Source organism: Helianthus annuus, chromosome 10 (assembly GCF_002127325.2).
Source record: "Helianthus annuus cultivar XRQ/B chromosome 10, HanXRQr2.0-SUNRISE, whole genome shotgun sequence".
Classification (NCBI taxonomy): domain Eukaryota; kingdom Viridiplantae; phylum Streptophyta; class Magnoliopsida; order Asterales; family Asteraceae; genus Helianthus; species Helianthus annuus.
In genome coordinates this window covers 39,862,413-39,883,252 of record NC_035442.2, presented here as the reverse complement: position 1 = coordinate 39,883,252, position 20,840 = coordinate 39,862,413, and the positions used below count along the sequence as shown (strand labels likewise).

The 20,840-nt window shown below is 36.3% G+C and overlaps 2 protein-coding genes and 1 pseudogene across 2 annotated transcripts; 2 read left to right on the top strand and 1 right to left on the bottom strand.

Annotated features, from left to right (window-relative positions):
• The first annotated feature begins 2,176 nt into the window (after window positions 1–2,176).
• On the top strand, window positions 2,177–3,730 carry LOC110881077 (annotated as a pseudogene).
• Window positions 3,730–6,328, top strand: LOC110881076 (alpha-soluble NSF attachment protein). The gene is made up of 7 exons (XM_022129449.2): window positions 3,730–3,756; window positions 4,436–4,587; window positions 5,223–5,379; window positions 5,465–5,512; window positions 5,591–5,671; window positions 6,112–6,179; window positions 6,262–6,328. Exons 1-7 carry the CDS (start codon window positions 3,730–3,732, stop codon window positions 6,326–6,328), a joined length of 600 nt encoding a protein of 199 aa, XP_021985141.2.
• Window positions 6,329–13,101: 6,773 nt separating this feature from the next.
• Window positions 13,102–16,932, bottom strand: LOC110881242 (protein trichome birefringence-like 34). The gene is made up of 5 exons (XM_022129564.2): window positions 16,576–16,932; window positions 16,301–16,475; window positions 16,026–16,222; window positions 15,733–15,900; window positions 13,102–13,669 (listed from the first exon to the last, which is right to left on the bottom strand). The coding sequence occupies exons 1-5, from the start codon at window positions 16,926–16,928 to the stop codon at window positions 13,324–13,326; spliced, it is 1,239 nt and encodes a 412-aa protein (XP_021985256.2). The 5' UTR covers window positions 16,929–16,932; the 3' UTR covers window positions 13,102–13,323.
• Window positions 16,933–20,840: the final 3,908 nt, after the last annotated feature.

Genomic DNA, 20,840 nt, shown 5'->3' with positions numbered 1-20,840 from the left:
ACAGTCCTAAATAGCCGGGTTATAGTATTAATAGTAGTTAACTTATGAGGGGGTCAAAGAGTTTGGATCCCCGCCATCCAATACCTACGGGCATTGAAGGAGATCCTACTAAATTTGACCCAGGTCCCTTGCAGGACCTCTAAACGCTGAACAAGGGCAAGACCCTTACCAAACCGTTCCCTTAACCCCCGACCAGGTAGCCAACATACCTCCATATAGACCGTGGAGATATGAATGGTGAAAATCTTTTATTTTATATAGACAGTAAAATAATGCCAAGACACCACGGACAAACGATAAGGAAAGATCACCTTCAACATAAGCAACTAGTTATTAAAGTCATTAATACAAAACCAAATAAAAAGTGCAAAAGATTAAAAATAAAAAGTATTATACTAAACACTTGTCTTCACCAAGTGATGTAAGAGACTTAGGCAAACATGGCCTTGATTGTCAAGAACTCTTACGATCAATCTTGGATCCCGAGACGACTCACACACTCTATGATGGACAATGGATGATGGTGGTGGATGATGGTGTTGTGATGGTGGTGGGTGGTGGATGAAGTGTGAGAGAGGTGGTGTGCCAAGGGATGAGTTACAATGAAGCCAAGCACTCCTATTTATAGGCTGAACAGAAGGCTGGGCACGGCCCCGTGCCTGTCTGACACTCTCTCTCTTCATTAATTGTAACTCGCAATTACAATTAATGCGCCTGCTGTACTTTCGCCACGCCCCCGTGTTCACTGGGCACGGCCCTGTGGTGGGCAATAGAAGCTTCTATGGGTTTGTCTTTTCTGCTGCTTCTTGGGCACGGCCCCGTGCTGGCTGAGCACGGGGCGTGTTCAGTCTTCTGCCTTCTCTATTTTGCTTGGGAGGATGCTGTTGAGGGGTCGGGCAATCCACTTATGTTCCTTTTCTTGTATTTATGTTAGATTTAGCTGTCTTTTTGCTTCTTTTGTGAATTTGAGCTCATTTAATCCTGAAAATACTAAAGGAAGACAAAAACACTCTTTTTCCAACATTAGTACTTAAAAAGGGTTAGTTTTATGCCTTATTTGATGTAATTTATATGTTGCATTTTAAACACATCAATTACTACTTTGCATTGCATCTGCCATGACCGTAGAAAAATATAACCAAGAAGTTTAGTTTGAACATTCTTCCAAGCTCATTTCTTGATTTTAAATATTTAATCAAGTTGGCAGTATATATTCTCTTCAAAATATCTTTGCTGAATTGACCGCGCCAGAATTTAATTATAAGATCAGTTTCTTTTGGTCTTAATTTTTCCTCAATCTTTACTTTTCCATTTGGTATTTGAAATACCTTTTGGATCAATTCCAGCTGTGATCTTAATCTTTTCATCTCCAGTATTTATCTTATCATTTTCAGCATCAAAGTTTTTTACCAGCCAATATCCGAATTTGCGTGGAACTGAATGCAACTTGCACTACAAAAAAAAAGTTCATTTAGTGGCACACACTTCTAATGGCATTTAGCCATTGTGCCACTAATATAGGTTTTAGTGGCACTTTACGTATGCCACATTTGCTTAACACACATTTTTAGTAGCATTTAGTTCTTATGCCACTAATTTAGAGTTTTAGTGGCACTTTCCATATGCCACTAAAGTTTTTGATAACTTTAAGTGGTACTTTACATATGCCACTATATTCTAAGTACTTCAAAATTCTAAAATCTTATCTTTTCCCTCCTTGAAACACTTTAATAAAACTAGAATTGATTTTCCCTGCGTTGCGTGGTCCGGATTTTATAGTGATTTGAGCGTACTGAACTTCTATGGCCCTATATTATCATTAATCGTAGCTCACAATCAGTGACCTAATCAAACATCATTGTTCGTAATCGACCAAGGATGTGCCTAAAGGACCATCAGTGAGCCTCACTGAATTTAAATAACGATAATTTCAGTTTTAAAATAAATATATATTTCCCGTTTAATTGATTTGTAAAAGAATTATTAATTAGTCAATATAATTAATCTAAAAATAATTCACATCCCCCTCTCCCAAATTAGTTCCCGCTCACTTCCTCCCTCCCTCCCAATATTTGGATTTCCTAGTTCCCACACCAGAGATTAACTTCCCTCTCCTTCTCCCTGACCTAATTGGACTACGTCACCCAATGACTTGCGGCGGTTCTTGGCAGCATCGATGAAGGGGATTCTAGAGCAGAAAAGACATCTCTGCTTAACTTTTGCTACTTCGTAAGTGATTATTATCGTATTAATTGATCCTTGTTTTCATTTTGATCAATATAATCAAACTTAGAGGACTTTGTAGATGATGCACAGAAAAATCTTGGTTACTAACAACATGCCCACCAAGTGTTCGATGATTTGCTTACCACTAGGGACGTGATTTGTTCGTTTCTAACCCTAAACCACCGATGGTCCATGAATTTTTATTCTGATTTGCAAATTGCTACTAAAAAAATTGTATGTTTTCTTTATCAGATAGTTTCTTTTATTCCTAAATGTAACTGTGTTAAGGTTCCTTTTCAATGCTTTCGATTTGTCTATCTAGAACTCTAGGCGCTGATTTTTGTTCTTTTAGGTTTGTGGAAGGTTGTGGGTTTCTTTTCTATTTGAAAATAGCCACCTTGTTAAAGCACTATGTTTTTGCAGTACTGGTGTGCAATAAAGTTGGCAATACATGTTCTGGACCTTTAGGGTAGGAAGAAGCACAAGTTGGAGATATGATTTCAAGTGTGGAGCCTTAAAGTAACCGACCGGACCCGATATCCAATGTTATATAAAAACCAAACTTGATTCTTGTACCTTACTTAGAGTACAAGTATCGCGATCAGTTCTAGTCTAATTTGGGTTTCTTGGTTTACTCCTAAAAAACCGACCTGACTTTTCCATGGGAATAGGGTCTTCCAAATAGCTCCAGGATGTACAAAATGAGAACATATTTCACATGGTTCAGATTGATTTTTGGTTCCGTTTCAGTTTTTACATCTTAAGTTATACCGGTTTCATTAGAATTCCTTTTTAGGTCTAATAATAACCTTTATTGAATTAATATCTTAATTGTTATTTTTCTTTTTTGTAATATTATGATCTCTTGTTGCCATTCTTGTGATTAACTGCTTATACAACCTCAACATAATTACATAATTCTTTGTTACGTAGGCTAGATAAAACTAAGTTTTATGTCACTGGAGCCGGGATATTCACCGGGCTTACGGTTGGATTGTACCCTATATCGGTCGTAAAGACTCGTATGCAGGTTACAACGAAAGATTCTGTGGAGAAGAGTGCATATGCGGTTATTAGAGGGTTATTGGAAGCAGAAGGTATCCCTGGTTGTACCGAGGGTTTGGGACGGTCATCACAGGAGCGATTCCAGCACGAGTTATATTTATGACGGCGTTTGAGACTACGAAAGTGGCGTCTTTTAATAGCTGCTATTGCTAATGGGATTGCTGGAATGACTGCCTCGCTTTGCTCTCATGGTGTCTTTGTTCCGATCGATGTGGTATGGCTTCTTTGTTCTATTGTTTGTTCCAATATAATGTCAGATTTATATGTATGTTTGGATGTTTGAAATATTGAAAGTCAACAGATTAGTCAATGGATGATGGTTCAAGGATATTCGGGCCATGCTAGCTATAATGGTGGCCTGGATGTTGCCCGTAAAGTTCTGAAACAAGATGGTATCAGAGGGCTTTACAGAGGATTTGGTCTGTCTGTTATGACGTAATGTATTCCCCTTCTAGTTCTAGTGCTGTTATGACGTAACTTTTCTCATTATTTAACTTTTCTTATTATTTAAACCCTCTCAATTTCAAAATATAAGTCAGTTCATATGATTTATTGATTCTTCCTTTTCTTTAGGTTTAGCCAGCATAGTTTATACATTATATATATTAAATATCAACTTTCTTATGCATTAGAGCTTGAATAATGTGCTTTGTTTATTCGTTTTTATTTTTTCCGTTTTTTTCTTTTTAACCCTTATGCTTTTCATCTATTACAAATTTTCCGTTTAACGTTTTGGTCTAAATTTTTGCAAGTTAACACGCTGGTTCCACATTTTTACGTGGTTCAACCTTTTTGTCTATTTTCCCAGTTTAAAGGTCCCGTCACAACACGCGAGTTCTAAGTCGACTTAGTTATTATTTTTCATGTTTTACGTTTCGGTCTAATTTTTGCGCGTTAACACGCTGCAACAGGCGTGTATGTTTTTTTATGTCTGCTTTCCGTTTTGTTTAACAATCTCGCCACAAAGCGTGGTCCGATACCCCCTTCAACACACGGATTCGATAAAACGTTTCAACATTACTTTTTTCACGGTTTTACACCTCGCCGCTACACGGTGGTTTAATGCTAGTGTTGTATTTAAATATCAAGAAATTTAAAAATCTGAAAGTAAAGGTAACTGGTAAATTGTCATCACTCTTTGCAGGAAATTGCTGAATTATACGAACAGGAGCAAAATTTGGAGCAAGTCATAGCTTACTATGATAAAGCAGCCAATCTTTTCCAAGGTGAAGAAGTGACAACTTCTGCAAACAAGTGCAAACAGAAAATCGCACAATTTTCAGATCAACTGGAACAGTAAGTCGTACCTTTTATCTGTATGGATCCTCTTATATTTTTAATTGAATTACTTAGATAAAAATAAGCAAATCGCAAGAGTTGAAGTTTGATGTTTTAGTTAAGGGGCTAAACATGTCATTATTAAAGTTGAGGGGCTAAAGTTGTTTATTATTTAAGTTGAGGAGCTAAAGCTGTTTAGTTAAGGGGTTAAACTTGTCATCACTAAAGTTGAGGGGCATGGCCGGCCCTGGGGTGAGTGGAGAGGACCACCGGCCAACGCCCGATATTTAGAGGGGCACGTTTTTTTATGAAAAAAAACCCGATATGTATATTTATAATATTTTTTAATAGAGTACACCCATACAAACACCAACATAGGCCCCCTTACAAAACTATTCTTATGGTTTAGATTAGTTATTAACCCCTTTGGCATTAAGTCTAGACCTTTAGTGAGCCCAATAGCCAATTTCGTTAAGGCCTAAGGGCACATTTTTTTGAGCTCGAACAGGGTACCCAAATTCTCAGGGTCGGACTTGTTAAGGGGCTAATTTTTTTTATTATTAAAGTAGAGGGGCTAAAGTTGTTTGATGTTGACAAAATAGCATATTTATAGTTAATAGTATATATAATGTAACCTCACAATTTGTCTCCAGGTATCAGAAAGCTATAGAGATTTACGATGAGATAGCACGACAGTCGCTCAATAATAACTTGCTAAAATACGGTGTTAGAGGGCATCTACTGAATGTTGGCATTTGCCATCTCTGTAAAGGCGATGTTGCAATCACAAATGCATTGGAGCGTTACCAGGTCAACTTTGACTTTTTTCCAAACGTCTTAATTGTTTATTACAAAATCTTGATCTGTTGACTGAAAATGTCCATTGTTTATGCAGGAATTGGACCCCACGTTTTCAGGAACACGCGAATGCAAATTGCTCGCGGTATGTTACTGAAAACTTGTTTGTTGTTCTAGGACAAATGTGTAACATGTTTAAGGTTTTTTTTCCGTCTTATGGCAGGATATGGCTGCTGCTATGGACGAAAAAGATGTTGCAAAGTTCAGTGATGCTGTCAAGGAGTTTGACAGCATGACTAAACTGGTAATAATAACTTTATTGTGGTCATATATCACACAAGATAAATATTAATGCTGCAAATGAATCGAACGTTCAGCGAACAATTCTTGAACCGTTTGGCGGGAAGTTCGTCAATGCTTGCGAATGGGGATTTGATTGAAGAAGGTGATCCATGTGTTCCGGTTCAGTGGGAATGGGTGACCTGCAGCGGAAGTAATCCTCCAATAATCACCAAACTGCGAGTTCATTTGTTATTGTATATGTTAAGTTATAGATATATCATATACACTAATATGATTAAACAGCGTATTCTCAGGATCGAATTTAGAAGGTGAAATTCCGCCAGCGATCAAAGACTTGGAAGAGTTGACCGTGTCGTAAGTCTCAACGAACAAGAATTTGAGATTACAGTCTTTTTGCCATTTTAAGTTTTTAACCCTGAACTAGTGGTTTGATTTTATTAGGTGGTTAAATGGGAACTCCTTAACGGGTCGATCCTCGATATGAGTAACCTTGAAACATTGACAATTACGTAAGTTGCAAATTTTCTTCTATTTGCATCCTAAAAAGATAATAGTGTTTGTTGACTATATGTGTTGTTGGTCAAATTGCAGACATCTAGAGGTCAATATGCTGACCGGTTCTTTACCATCTTACTTTGGTAGTTTTCCAAACTTATAAGAACTGTACGTGAACACCATGGTTATTTAACTCGCATGAAGATTGTGAAAGAGATTCATGAACACAATGAAGTTTTGAGTTTTTATTCATACACTTGTTAGTTTATTTAGGTTATATGTTTGATCATTAGACTTAGATCGACACTTATTAGACATTTGGAATATTTGGAAGATTGATTGAACTTTTAATTGAAGTGATTATTTTATGATTTTTACATTTTACAATTTTGTTTTTATTTTTTAATGTAAATAAATGATAATTGTAATTAATTAAAATTAATATGATAAACGTCAATGACATTTAATTTGATGTGATTTTTGTGGCAAAAAATATGTGCCACTAAAAGCTCAAAAGTTTGTACTGGCAGATAAAAAAGTGCCACTAAAACCCTAAAAACTTTGTGCGACACATTGAAAAAGTGCCATTAAAAGGCTTTAGCGTCACCGCTTCTTGTGGCACTTTTTTTGTGTGCCGCACATTTTTACATGGTTCTTTAGTGGCACTTTCTTGTTTTTCTGTGGCACTTTTTGCATGCCACTAGATGGCATTTTTTTTGTAGTGTTGAATGATAGTATGCTGCCAAACCCTATTTCTCTAACAACTTTCTTTTGCTCTTTTGACAAATTTTCAATATAATCTGTGAGATTATTGACTGCACATCTTATGTTGATTTTTTTTCCGTCGTAATCATAATATGGTTGTTCTTCTGGCTGTTCTTCTGTTTTATCTTTCCTCAATGATCTCTTTGGTTTTGATTCTGACTTTTCCTTCTTTTGATATTTTGTCTGTTTCACTCTTGGTGGTGGATTAACGAAATCATCATCTAATATATTCAAGTGTTTTATAAACATATATTTTTTCATGAAATTATGTTTAATGCGTTTTATGTTACCTGAATTTACTTGTTGTTGTTCAGAACTATGCAGAACTATAGCTCCCCTAGTATTTTCATCTTTTGAAACAGAATCTGTATCTTCTGAAGATTCAATCACCACTTTCTTTCTTCTCCTTTTTTGTTTTTCTCTTGTTTTTTTATCTTTAAACAGAATAATGAAACATTGTCAAATAACAAATTTAAGATAAAAAGCATTAGCTAACACTATAAAGATAAAAAGCAGTAGTTCACAGTTTTAAGATAAAACGCAATACTTTACATCATATTAAATTAACTCAGCAAATTAACATTACATAATCTCATTTTGTTTTTTATAATATTTTAAAATAAAACACATTAGTCAAGAAAAAAAAAGCATTTGAGACAGTATTATGATAAAACACAATAGTTAACAACACATGTATCTCAGCAAATACAAAGATAAGATAAAACGCAATGTTTTAAAATTCGATTACAATTATTATAATAATAATCTCTTTGTGTCTCTTTGTTTCTGCTAATTTTTTAAGATAAAACACATTAGTTCACAATATATAAATCCCATAAAAAGCATTAGGTCATAGTTTTAACATAAAATGCAATGCAGTCTCTAATAACAAACCTAATTAAGCACTTTCAATGATAAGATAGGGATAAGATATCACTCATTAACAATTTTTGGGAAGGGATATGGTATATTAGGTCTATTGCACTTCATAAAATGTAACTTGAATACAGTTTAAAAAGCAAAAATATATAAAATTACCATTGTCAGAAATCTCTTTGCGTTTTCTACTAGTTTGTTGTTTCATTGTTGATTTTCGGCTAATATTTCCTTGCTGATCGATGTTTTCTTCAACTGGTGATGTTTTTTGCTTCTTTGATGATTTAGGGTTTTGAGATACGGATTTCTTTTCAGTAACGCGAAGGTAAACCTTCAAATTATCTCTCAAAGACGCCATGAACTTCAATGGAGTTTGATTTTCTCAACTTTCTGTATGTGTGTGTTCGTTCAATGGAAGTGTAAAACGTAATGAACTTTCTTTCGAAGCGTTTCTGTGTATATTCAACAGCGGTTATTTTTGCAATTTGACGATAATACCCTTGAAAGCCCGGAGAGCGTGTTTAAATGATAGTTTTTAATTTGATTTTAATCTAGACCGTTAATTGTGCAATTGGATGATCATGATTGCTTCCTATCTTTCCTACTGAAATAAACTTCCTATTATATCCTAACCCTTACATGCCGGAGATCACTCGTAACACCCTAAGTTTAGATCAACTGGCCAAACAACGTTTTGTCATTAAAATATCCGGTGAAACTTGTCTTGTTTCTCCGATGTTTGAGACATCGGTTAATGATATTATGTTAACACTATCCCAAAGTGTTGAAGAGATGAGATTGTGTGAGATGGAGAAGGAAAAGATGTTTACTGAAGTGGAAGAAGAAGCACATGAAAATTACAAGAATGATCATGTGAATTCTTACTTTCAAAATTGAATTAAGAGAAAAATTTAATGAGATGATCATATGGTTCTTGCATACATATCTCATCATACCGGAGAGAAGGAAGATACCACCCAAAGTAGATGACGGGCGTTTTGTTGATTTACTTGATTTATATCTAATGGTTAAGCGTGAGGGTGGTCTAAAAATTGTCATTGAACAAAACACATGGATATTAATAGCAAAAGAGCTGGGTTTTGATTGGGATGAAGGCTATGTTATGTGGGTTACTTATGCCAAGTATATTTGACATATTGGAATATAATTATCATGGGAGGCTTTGATGGTGTGCGGGGAGGACCTCCGCACAAGGCCCGCGATTTAAAAAAATATCCGATACGTAGTAAACACATACCACTTCCAATATAGGCCCATTTATAAATCATTTTTTATGGTTTAGAATTTAGCCAACTTGGAATTAGGTTTATTGAACCCAATACTAATTTGATTTTTTTTAAGTAATAACAAAACATAACGGACGGGCACATTTTTTCAAGCTCGAACAGGGTATGTGAATTCTAGCCTCTTATAATTATGTTAAGGCTAAGTGTACATCTTCAAGTTCGAATAATGAAGCAGCGGTCATGTCTCACGTTGACAATTTCACTGATGCAGTGGTTAATCTCGAACAAGAATCACAAGATTATCCGTTGTACATGGGTTCAGATTGGAAAAGAATGAAGAAATTACTAAGGAGGAGGACCTTCGACTTCAATAGGGCGGCCAAAGCTGTTGAAGAAGCAAACCTCTTGGTGCTTAACCATGTCAAGAAAAGAAGCAGTCCACCTAATTAAGTTAAGGGTAGTGTATTAGCTTATAAACTCTATTAGGATTTGTATTATTCGTATTATTATGTGCTTAAGGGTGAGCGGGGCACTCCCCTAAGAGGGGAGTCCCCTCTCTTACGCACACCCAATCAGGTTATGCCACGTCAACTCCCCTCTTAAACTCCCCTCACACCCCAATTTGATGGCGGCACTCCCCTATTAGGTGACTTGTTTTTTTATTAAAAAAAAAGGAAAATAATTGATTGGTTTGAAAAGAGGGTGGCCCCACACTCTCCCCCTTCCTTCTTCGGTGAATTCACCCCGACCCACCTCCCCAATTTGGGTCACCGCAGGGATGGCGGCGGTGTTCCCGCTGGGGGAATAGGGTCACCGCGGCCACTCCCCGCTGGTGCCCCGCTCACCCTAATGTTTTAATTATGTTCATAACTTAAACGATACGATGATTTGAAGCAACGACTGTTGACGGTGTCGGTTAGCCACCATGACGGTTAATCCGGCCAAAATTCAAACCCTTTCCCACCGTCTTTGTTATTGTGTATATAATGTGATTCTCCTGCAACATTAGAGATCACCAAGATATCGTCAATCATATATCCAATTCCTATTCGATTTTGACCATAGTGTGTTACTTGTGAATTGTGTTTGTTCTTGATATCCAATAGAGCTCTCATATTCTAAACGTGTTCGAGCTCGAGCTTAGCTGATCTCGGGCTCGGCACGGCTCGTTTACACCCCTACTTCTAGATAGGAATGTAAACGAGACGAGAGGAGCTGAACCCTAGCTCGATTGGCTAAGTTCGAGTTCAAGTCGTTTTGAGCTTTATTTTAAAGTTCGAGTTTGATTAATGAGTATTTTTTTCAAGATCAAGCTCGGCTCAGACAAGACTCGTTTATTATTTATTAATTAATCTATATAAGTTGTTTTAATTACTTTATATTTATAGTTATAGTTAAAAAAAATTATATGTAACAAAATATATATTAATATATTATTTGGTTATTTTACGATTACAATGCATATATGTATAATAATGATTGTTATATAAAAGTATTAAATATAATAAATACTTTTTCTAAAAAATAATAGTCTTGTTTAGGCTTGCGAGTCAGCTTGAGCTCATTGGTGAAGCTCGAGCTAAGTCTCGTTGATTATATAAGCTTACTTTTAAACTCGAGTTTAAGTTTGAGCTTTTAACATGCCAATCTCACAAGTGACTGAATGATTTACACCCTTACTTTTACAGGGAGGGTACATATTATTCTTAGGTTTATCTTAAAGGATATAGCTTTTCTTATACTTTTGGGTTGGCCTATGTGATATTTTCTTCATGGCTTCGTATCACTATGATGTTGTACATGTTTTGTCTTATGTTTTCTAGATCTGTGTTCCTAAGATGGTTGGGTGTGGTTTGGGAAGGGGGTTTGGGTGGCCGACATGGCTGGCGACCTCGACGGGGAACACCGCCCTCCATCCCATATTCAGTTTAATTGGGGAAATATTCCCGTTCGTTCTGATGGAGATTTCAAAAATCATGCCGTTGATTAAAGGCTAATTTCAATTAAAAAAATTCATTTATTTATTTTAAACACTATATAACCCTCATTTTATTTCTCAAAATTCACCACACTCTTCATCTTTTATATTTCCTTCTTTCCCATTCAACTATGTTTTTTAAAAAAACTCACCCTGACACTCCATCTTTTATATTTTCTTCTCTTACATTCATCTATACTTTTTTTTTTTAAATAATCGCCATGAGTTCTGTATCGGACGAGTAAAATGCCGAGAATTTTTTTCTTAGCATGATGCTTTAGACGGCTAAAATTGTTGCCAAGATGGAAGAAGATGGTGAAGACGAAGAAACGTCACAACCAAGAACGAGGGCCGTGACGTTAAACAGAGATTGCGAAGGTATATTATTTCTTTACAATTTTTATTTTCAAAGTTTTGTTATTTATTTTAAGGATTGTTTTGAATAATTTATTAAACTTAGTTTTTAACATTTATTTACGGTGTTCATGAACGTTTGGTTGGTGACTATTTTGCTGAAAATTGTGTGTACACTGACGAACAATTTAGGCGTGGGTTTCCAATGAGTCAACGATTGTTAGAACGTATTGCCAATGATTTGGCTAATTATAATGTTTTCACATTGCGACACAATGCTAGAGGGAGAAGGGGTTTTACTACGTTGCAAAAATGCACTTTGACACATCGTCAATTAGCGTATGGCACTGCTAGTGATTAATGGGATTAATATTTAAGGATGTCCGAGAGAATGAGTCGGGAGTATTTGTATGAATTTACCAAAGGTATTGTGAACCTGTATAGCAAGGTTTGTTTACGTAGGCCAATGAAGAAGGATATCGAAAATCTTTATGCATTCCATAAGAGAGACATGGATTAACTGGGATGCTAGGAAGCATTGACTGTACTCATTGGCAATGACGTAATTGCCCTACTGCATGACGCGGTCAATATATGCGTGGTGATATAGGTTATCCCTCAATAATCTTAGAGGCCTCTTGCTCACAAGATTTATGGATTTGGTATGCATTTTTTGGGGGGATTGCAGGTTCCAACAATGATTTAAACGTCCTTGAGAGATCTCATATTTTCGACGATATCATTAGAGGTATGAGTCCTGATTCTTTTTTCATGCTCAATGGGGTATCATACAAGCATGGGTATTACCTAGCAGATGGTATATACCCATCCTATATGGCTATATTTAAAATTATTCCTGAATCCGGTGATGATAAAAGAAAAAAGTTTGAAAAGTGCCAAGAATTGGCAAGGAAAGATGTTGAACGGTTGTTTGGTGTGATAAAGGAAAGATGTGTGCTTGTTTCATACTTCATAACTTGATTATTGAAGACGATGGTCGAGCAATATGCGAATACGATCCAAATGACATTCATGAGAATGTTGTGCCGGTTGACGAGGGACAGCAACAATCAAATTTGTGGGCGCTACGCAGTGAGCACGTGCATGTAAACATTTATGCGGATTTAATCGACTATATTTGAAATAACTTTCGTGTCGATCACGTTGATGACGAGTAGTGGTGTTCGTAGGTTTAGAGAAAATTTATTTTATGCTTTTAGTATGTAATTTGTGTTTTTTAGTTGTAATCTTCTAGAATTTTTATGAAAAGTTGAATTTTGTTAAAAAATATTTGTGTTTAGTATAAATAAAATACGTTAGACAAATAAAAAAATGTGTTTAAAAATAAACTATATTAAGTAAAAAAATTGGAAGGGGGGAGAAAAGGGAATCACACCCCATGTTTGGATGAAGATAATGAGGTGGAAGGAGAGGGTGGTGTAACGCTGATATGAACAAAGGAAAAAAGAATCACACCCAATGGTCTAATATACATAATATACTTTTCATTTCAATGGGCATTGTTTTCAACTTTTTATTTCAAAGCCTACAACAAGATGTATATTTTTAAGAAGAAATAACAATAAAATGGGTTGGCTTGAATTTTCATCTTATCCTTTAAAAATACTATGTTAAGAGAACATTTTTGTCTTTTTTAATGAGAAAAATAAAGGATATTAATTATTTGATAACTTCAGTAGCTACGACCAAGAAAAATGAAGGGATCAAGTGCTCCTGGCACGAAAATGAAGTATAAGTTTCTGTAAAGTGTCAACCTTCTTAAAACAAACAATTTCCAGGATTAATGCCTGGAATACATAAATGTATAGAAACAAATGTTTAAAGTGATCAACATACTTGTATACGATACATAATGACAATTGTATTCTTCATTTCCTTTGTTTCTTAACAATTTTACAAATCTCCCGTTGGATTTTGTTATCGGAAAATGTAAGCCAAGAGAAGCTCATTCCAAATATCAGGAACCCCAGGAAGACACCAGTGGGAACAATCTGAAGCAAGTCCCGGGTTCTTCTTTTGCTCGTCAGTTAAGGGACGCCATTGTTTCCTGTAAACAGTAGTGTGCCCATCTTTTCTGCATTGTGTTAGTTGTGTTATGTTTATAATCTGTATATTTACTCCTGTCTCTTTTAATTTTCTCAACGATGAATCCAGTATACTCAACATTTTTGAATTTGTTCCGCTTTCCCAAAATCCGTCATCCATCACTGGTTCCGTCTCCCCATAGCAGTTCCACTTATTCGTGCCACCCCAATCCTTAGCCCTGCAAGTCCAGTAAGCATTTCACTGTCATCATCCTAAAATAATTTTCGAGTACACACTTGTTGAAATTTTTTGTAATTTCAATAACCAAAGAACACGGGGTTTTAAGGGGGCAATGCCCCCTTGGGTTTCCTATCGGGAACCAAGGGTAGCGAGAATGGTAGCGAGAATCGACATGGTGAAAATATTTTATTTTTCCTAGACATTTCATTGGAAATGCGTCAAATTTGCACGCCTAGCGTAAAAATTTGCATGAAAGATTATGGTCAGTGGGACGGATGATCAGTTGGAAGTGATCATTGGTGGCGATTAAGATTAGTGGAGACTGATTACAAGTGGCACTGGCCATTAATGACTCTGATCATCAGTGGCAACTGATCTTAATTTTCAAAATGTGTATCAATGCAGCACGCTTTGCAGCATAGGCACCTATGAGCTGTGTCAAATGATGACACTAATGAAGTTGTGTACTAATATTCAAAGGGGTGTATAATCTCCCTTAGGGTGTGGAATGGCATAAGCGAATGGTCCAAAATTCCTCCGATTTATGCTTTCAATTTCAAGGATTTGATGGAAGTCTTCAGCTCCTCTAGCGGTAGTGCTAAAGCTAAGGAGATCGTTCGCGGGATTGTCATTACGGCATGCTGGTGTATTTGGAAATCTAGGAACGAGAAGATTTTCTCTAATGGTAAAGGGGAGTGATATGAGATTTTTGGGGCGGTAAAATCGTATAGTTTTTTTTTTGGTTTAAAAATAGATCAAAGTATAGAGATTTAGATTGGAAAGAATGGTGTAAGTATCCGATGTATATGTTGTAGTCGTGTGTGGTGCGGTCCTGTTTTTTCGTCAAGCCAGCCGCTTTTAATGAAGTTTACCTTTCAAAAAAAATATATACCCAACATATGGATTAATATACCAAATTAGTCAAACTTGGTAATGATTAACTACTTTAATACATTATTTTATTATAAAGTCAAAACTAATAATTATGTTTTTTTCTGTTATTTTATTTTATAATACTTTTGTTACTTTTTTTTTTATATTTTGTTATACTATTTTAGTATTAGTACTAATATCAATATTAATAAATAATCAAGACACTTTATTATAAACACGAAATGAAAAAGTTCATAATAAATAAATAAATAACGAATCTAATAAAAAAGTAAACGTGCAAACTTTAAAACAATTAAACAAACAGCTGGTGACTCATCGGTTCTTTCCTGTTGACGATGTTAAGTAAGCTTGTTTTTATTAGAGATCTGGTTGTAAAAAGCTTATTTTTTTATAGATTTGGTTGTAAAAAGCATGCATATTAATTATCACTCTACTAACTAAATGTATTTTTTTTTTTAAATTGTTTGCAACTGTAAAAAAAAATTAAAAGAGTTGTTTAAAAAAAATTAAAAGATATGGAAACTTGAAAGTGCAGTGAGAAATTATTAGTTTATGGAAACTTGAAAAGTTGACTTATGGGAAAAAAGTAAAAAAAAAAAAAAAGTTGACTTTGGGGTGTATTTAACACAACCCATATTCAAATGATGGGTGCAATTACAACCGACATTTGTTGCACTCTTAGACCATATGTAATGGGGCTTTATAAGGGCATGAAAGATTTTGATAATGCCCTTACACCATTACTCATGGACATTATAGGGGCATGAAGAGTGAGGGGCATTTTTATAATAATGCCCAAAGAGAAGAAAAATAATGGAAAGTAATAAATGAAATGGGCATTAACCATTACACCTTTTTTAAAAGGGCATTATGATGATGATGTGGTGAAAAATGCCCCTTAGTGGACATTAACCATTACCTATGGTCTTACGAAGGGTTGCAACGTGTTATCCAGTCATTGCATTTATTCGACCCCTATATAAGGAAACCATCAGGTATCAAACACACGCATTTTCTTAATAAATTCATTTTTTTTTTCTGAAAAACACTTTTTGTCTTATCCGATTAATTTCATGTACCCACGGAATAATTCAATCGGAAAATGACTTTACGTGATTGAGATAGTTATCCAGATCATTTGAAATACTAAAACCTAGAGTTTCTTACCTCGAATGAGTTGCTGTAGCACCCATGAAAAATAACTTGGTTTTCAAAGGATCAATATGGGTCTGTGCCCAATTAGACCACGTTTTGAGACCCATCTTGTACGCGCTAAGACTATCAACTTCTTCATACTCTTGATTAGGGTCATCCAACAAAGATCCACCACTCTTTCTAGTAATATAACAAAAAAAAAAAAAAAAAAAAAAAAAAAAAAAAAAAAACCCTATTTGATTAAGGTGTACGATATGCTAAAATATTGAAACAAACATGTAACACTAATCTTGTCATGAACCTACAAGAGTTTCACTACCGGTGATCTCCACCAATGAAAGGAATTAAAGATGAGTATATCTGCATCAATCCAATGTCTAGCATGTTTTTCAATGGATTTAATTCTAACAATTCTATTATCAGTGTGATGGTTTGTTGGACTATCGCCCAAAGATTCAACTAGCATCGGAGCCCAGTAGAAATCAACTGAGATATTGTAGTCCTGTGACATTTTAACCTGAAGTTACTTGCATGTTTTAAAGAATTGAGCACCCTTTTCAAATAAACCTGTAGGACTTACAGCGGCCCTGAAAGTGCGCAAGAGACCACTGAGACCTCCACCAGCCGTCTTGACCCCTGGGATGGATGAGTAGAGCATGCAAATCATTGAATTCCATTGATTTCTGTTTAGAGAATCTCCCACAAACAATAGTCTTTTACCCCTTAATCTCTCTGCTATTGCTTTCCCATCAAACCTACACCAGGGCAATCAAGCACATAAATAATTATAGTAATCAACTCCAACCACCACATTGTTGGATCATTCAAATTATATATAGAGATAGAGAGAGAGACCTAGGGAAGTCGCAGCCATGTGGTTGCCACTTCCAATGCAGATACTTGGAATCCTTTCTACCATAAGTTTGGCAAGCAAACGTATCTTCGAGACGAGGACACTGTTGTTCTTTATACAAAGGATAATGACTCGTGTTATCGAGTACCCATCTGCCGGAGAACAAATCACAGGTGGCTGTTGAGGATGGTGATACCTGATGATCAAAAACTCGTGTATCAGTATTGTTATTTGTAAATGCATTTGAAAGAGTAACAGCAATGTTGTGCATTGCAACTTCTTGTTTATTGTTTTTATAGAAGCTAACAGTTGCTAATCCTCCAAGGAAGAAGATGAATATACAACAATGGATCATGGTCTGCATGTCACATAATCCGGTTGAACAATTCAACTTCCCCATCGTTCTCTCTCACATAAAGCTACACACAAGATAACACATTGTTTATAACTTATAAGGGGACGAGTTGATTAGCTGCATTTACAGTTCATCATTTTTATACATTAAATATATAACTGCGAGGCCCAATCCATGAGTTTAAACCACATGTTTAGCGAGGCCCATTTGATTATTGTAGAATACATAAACTATTCAGTATTTGGCATCAAGTGAGTTGTTATTCTCAGTGCATTAAGCGTTAAGCAATGGAAGCAAGGTTGCTTTGAATTTGTTGTGAAAGCTGTAATTTCCATTTGTAGTCCTATCCTTCAAGATTTATTATGACTACTACTAAACCTTTTGTAATTATCACTTACTTTCTTTACGATTATATTATTTTTTATTTAACTTATAAGATTTAAAAAAGCTGAAGATATTCACACACCCACTCTGCCTATTTAAACACCTTTGGAACCCTAGACGCCTCGTATAAGCCTATACGGGGCGTCTAGTCACTAAATTAAAGAGGGTCTGATGGGATGACAGACACAAAGTTTGAGGGTTCTAGACGCCCCGTACAGGCCTATACGAGGCGTCTAGGAGTTGGGTTTTTTTCAACTTATACGGGGCGTCTAGTCACTGAATTAAAGAGGGTCTGATGGGATGACAAACACAAAGTTTGAGGGTTCTAGACGCCCCGTACAAGCCTATGCGAGGCGTCTAGGAGTTGGGTTTTTTTTAGTTGAAAGAATGAGTGTTTTGGTGAGGTAATTTGATGGTTTTTGAAGGGTGATGTTTTCTTTGAGTGAAAAATTGTGTGTTTTTAAAGAAAAGTTTTATGTTTTGTATAAAAATCTTTTTTACTGTTTTCAAAATCAGCCCTTTAAATATATTCGATCGTTTAAATATTATATTGTTTTTAACATTTTATTTTTTTAAATATTATCCTACCATTAAAATATTATCTCGTTTAAATATTATTTAATATTTTGAAAATTATATTGTTTCCGTATTATATTCTCAACATTTATTACAAAATATCAATTTAAGACAAACAATCATTAAGTAACCGAATAACTGAAAAACAAACTTAAATATGACATATATAAGATAAGTTTGTATATTCATAACAAAAATAAAAACTACAACTGGACACTAAATACCAAAATATGTACATGCAGCTGGTCTATGCCTCCGAGAACGAGTCCGAGTCTGGATCTGGCTGTTACGGCTGCTACTGATGATGTGGTGCTCGAGGTGGTGGGAGCGGTATGGCAACTAACCCCTCTCTCTTTCGTCTATCCTGCGCCTCCCGAACCAACCAACCCATCAAATCGATAAGCCTGTCAACGTCTGCTCGTAACTGTGGATCTGCTGCAGCTCTCGGGGCATGACCTGTAATAACGTGCTGTGGAAACTGGGGCGCCCCGGGAGGTGGTGGTGGCTGTGGTATCGTTGGCCCGTCTAAATCCACCGGAGGGTCCTGCACGACCGTTGCAACAGCATCTGGCGGAGGCTAGACTAGATTGAGCTGCTCCAATAGGTCCCGCGGTTGCCATAAGAGACCTGCGCGAGTTTTTAACCGCTCGCCGATGACGTTGAACCTCTTAATCAGGTGCATCCCCACAACGTCTGAAAACCCATCCGCGCCGGCGCTATGGGCGACAGTAACTGTGGGTCCTCCTCCGGTACGAGGCCCAATGAACGGGCAATGACGGTCATGTACGCGCCGCCATACAAAAATCTGTGCTCCTACCGGTGATGGGCGGAGACGAAGTATTGGGCTAGACCGTGTGCTAGTGCGTACAGCCTCCTGTACAACAAACAATAAAAGAAAAAGACTTCGCTGCTCGTACACCACCCACGGCTGTGGCCGCGAGCTGTAATAGAAGTAGAGAGCATCCTATGTAGATATATGCAGATAGTGTTAGCAAAATACGGAAATTAATAAATAATAATAATAATAATAATAATAATAATAATAATAATAATAATCACAATAATTACTGTAATAAACGTACGTACCTGTACAATGGGTCATCAACCTGTGAAATCCTCCCCTTCGACTTGTCGTGCTCCCAAGTACCTGCCCCCGCAACCACCTGCCAAAACCCTAAAAGAGTGGGTCTATCAACCAATACTAGCCCCTGCGTATAAACGTCACCATCGATCTCCTCCTGCAAGTATAAACCGCTATGAACCACAAACTAAGCTAGCGTCATTGAACGCCAAACAACAGCAAGCCTGAAAGAAACCTCAGGCGGAGGGGGATGAGCATGTGACTGTGCAGGCGGATGGTCGGCCCGAGGAGGATGATATGTGAATGTCGATAAAAATTCGACCAGCAGCTCCTTGTAGCTCGGCGTGTGCGCTAACTCAAAAAGTTGATGCCACGACGAATCCACATGAATGAAATAACAGAGTCTAGGCGTCTCACCAATAGCCTCGATCGTATTTACTTTGTCAGGAACCTTCAAAGCACGTGTATGCATCACCGAAGGAGATTCTCCTCAATTCTTCGTCTATACGAGCGGCCTCGTTGTAACACCCCAAAAATTCCGTCCGATTATGTGACGACATGTGTCCAATTCTCCAGCTAATCCTGTCTATGTGGAGGGAGAAACCTTCGACTAATCCCAACTATGTGGAAGGAGGAAGGACGTACATTGAACATTAACTGAAACGTATCTTTGAATCTCCAACTAATCCTGAATTTGGGAAGGTGAAAATGAAATTTTATTGTGCGTTAGCTAAAACGCATCCCGAATCTCTGACTAATCCTAAATACGAGGAAGGAGAGGGACTAAAAGTTCCAAATGGCCAAAGATGTAAAGTCCAAGGACTAAGCATGCAAAAATCTCAATTTTCGTGTCCTGATGATCATATACGGACCGCAAGGCATACCTGCTTACGATCCGTAAGCGTTTTGAATTCACTGCGTGCCTTAGGTCCTTACGGACAGCAAGGCCTCGACCCTTACGGTGTGACAATCGGAAAAATTCCGGTAATTCCGTACGACCTGAACAACTAATACATTAATTATTGTCGCATGTTTGACTTGATTTTATTTAATTAAGTCTTAAAAGTCTAGGAATTATGAAAATCATAGCTAAGTGTGATAACAAATCCGTTACGATTAGAAACTATATCCTAGACTGACAATAGGAACGCGAACAAACAATATTTGTCAGTACTAGTCGCGGTACAGTTTGACACGATAAAAACAAGACATACAGATATGTCTGCACAAATATTTTATAAAACTCTATCTAAAATAACATGTGCCTTTATTATTTAGAAAATTCCAATTAAAAACCAAATTGTCCAAGTCCGCAGAAAAATATAGTAATCCTGCGGAAGTGTACAACATTCCGCAGAACGAAACAGTAACTGTCCAAAAACCCAAAAATAAATATTATTTGCCATAAATAATATAATGGGTATTAAAAACGACACAAAAATTCGCAATTGAATCTTATTGTGTTAAGCTGCACGACTAGTTCAGTAAACTGCCTGACAGGAAAGCCGTTACCGGAACTGTGTCAGAAATAATAAAATTTTTAATCCAAAAAGTTGGATTAATAATTTGAATGATAAAACATGTACAAAAGCAATTTTTGTCATGTATTTATATAAATAAAACGAAGTGTCAGTATTTAACCCGGTACAGGACCCGAACCAAATTTTTCACCCGATCAACAAACTAATAATTTTGGTGGATTACTTTTACCTAGTGTCACATTACTTTAAAATATGAGGGCTTGAAAGATTGTAGATATTTTTATATAAATTATCAAAGTTCATAAAGTTTATATATTAATCAAGTTTTTATAAAAAAAAATATACAACCCCCCCCCCCCCCCCTTGCACACGGTTTTGAATAAATTGCTG

Excerpts from the sequence above, each read along its gene's own strand:
- LOC110881242 (XM_022129564.2), bottom strand. The coding sequence starts at position 16,928 with ATGATCCATTGTTGTATATTCATCTTCTTCCTTGGAGGATTAGCAACT. Across the intron at positions 16,476-16,575 it reads CATGGCTGCGACTTCCCTAG|GTTTGATGGGAAAGCAATAG; the intron begins GTCTCTCTCTCT and ends GCCCTGGTGTAG. Across the intron at positions 16,223-16,300 it reads TGCGCACTTTCAGGGCCGCT|GACTACAATATCTCAGTTGA; the intron begins GTAAGTCCTACA and ends AAAATGTCACAG.
- LOC110881076 (XM_022129449.2), top strand. The coding sequence starts at position 3,730 with ATGTATTCCCCTTCTAGTTCTAGTGCT. Across the intron at positions 5,513-5,590 it reads GCGAATGCAAATTGCTCGCG|GATATGGCTGCTGCTATGGA; the intron begins GTATGTTACTGA and ends GTCTTATGGCAG. Across the intron at positions 6,180-6,261 it reads CTTGAAACATTGACAATTAC|ACATCTAGAGGTCAATATGC; the intron begins GTAAGTTGCAAA and ends GTCAAATTGCAG.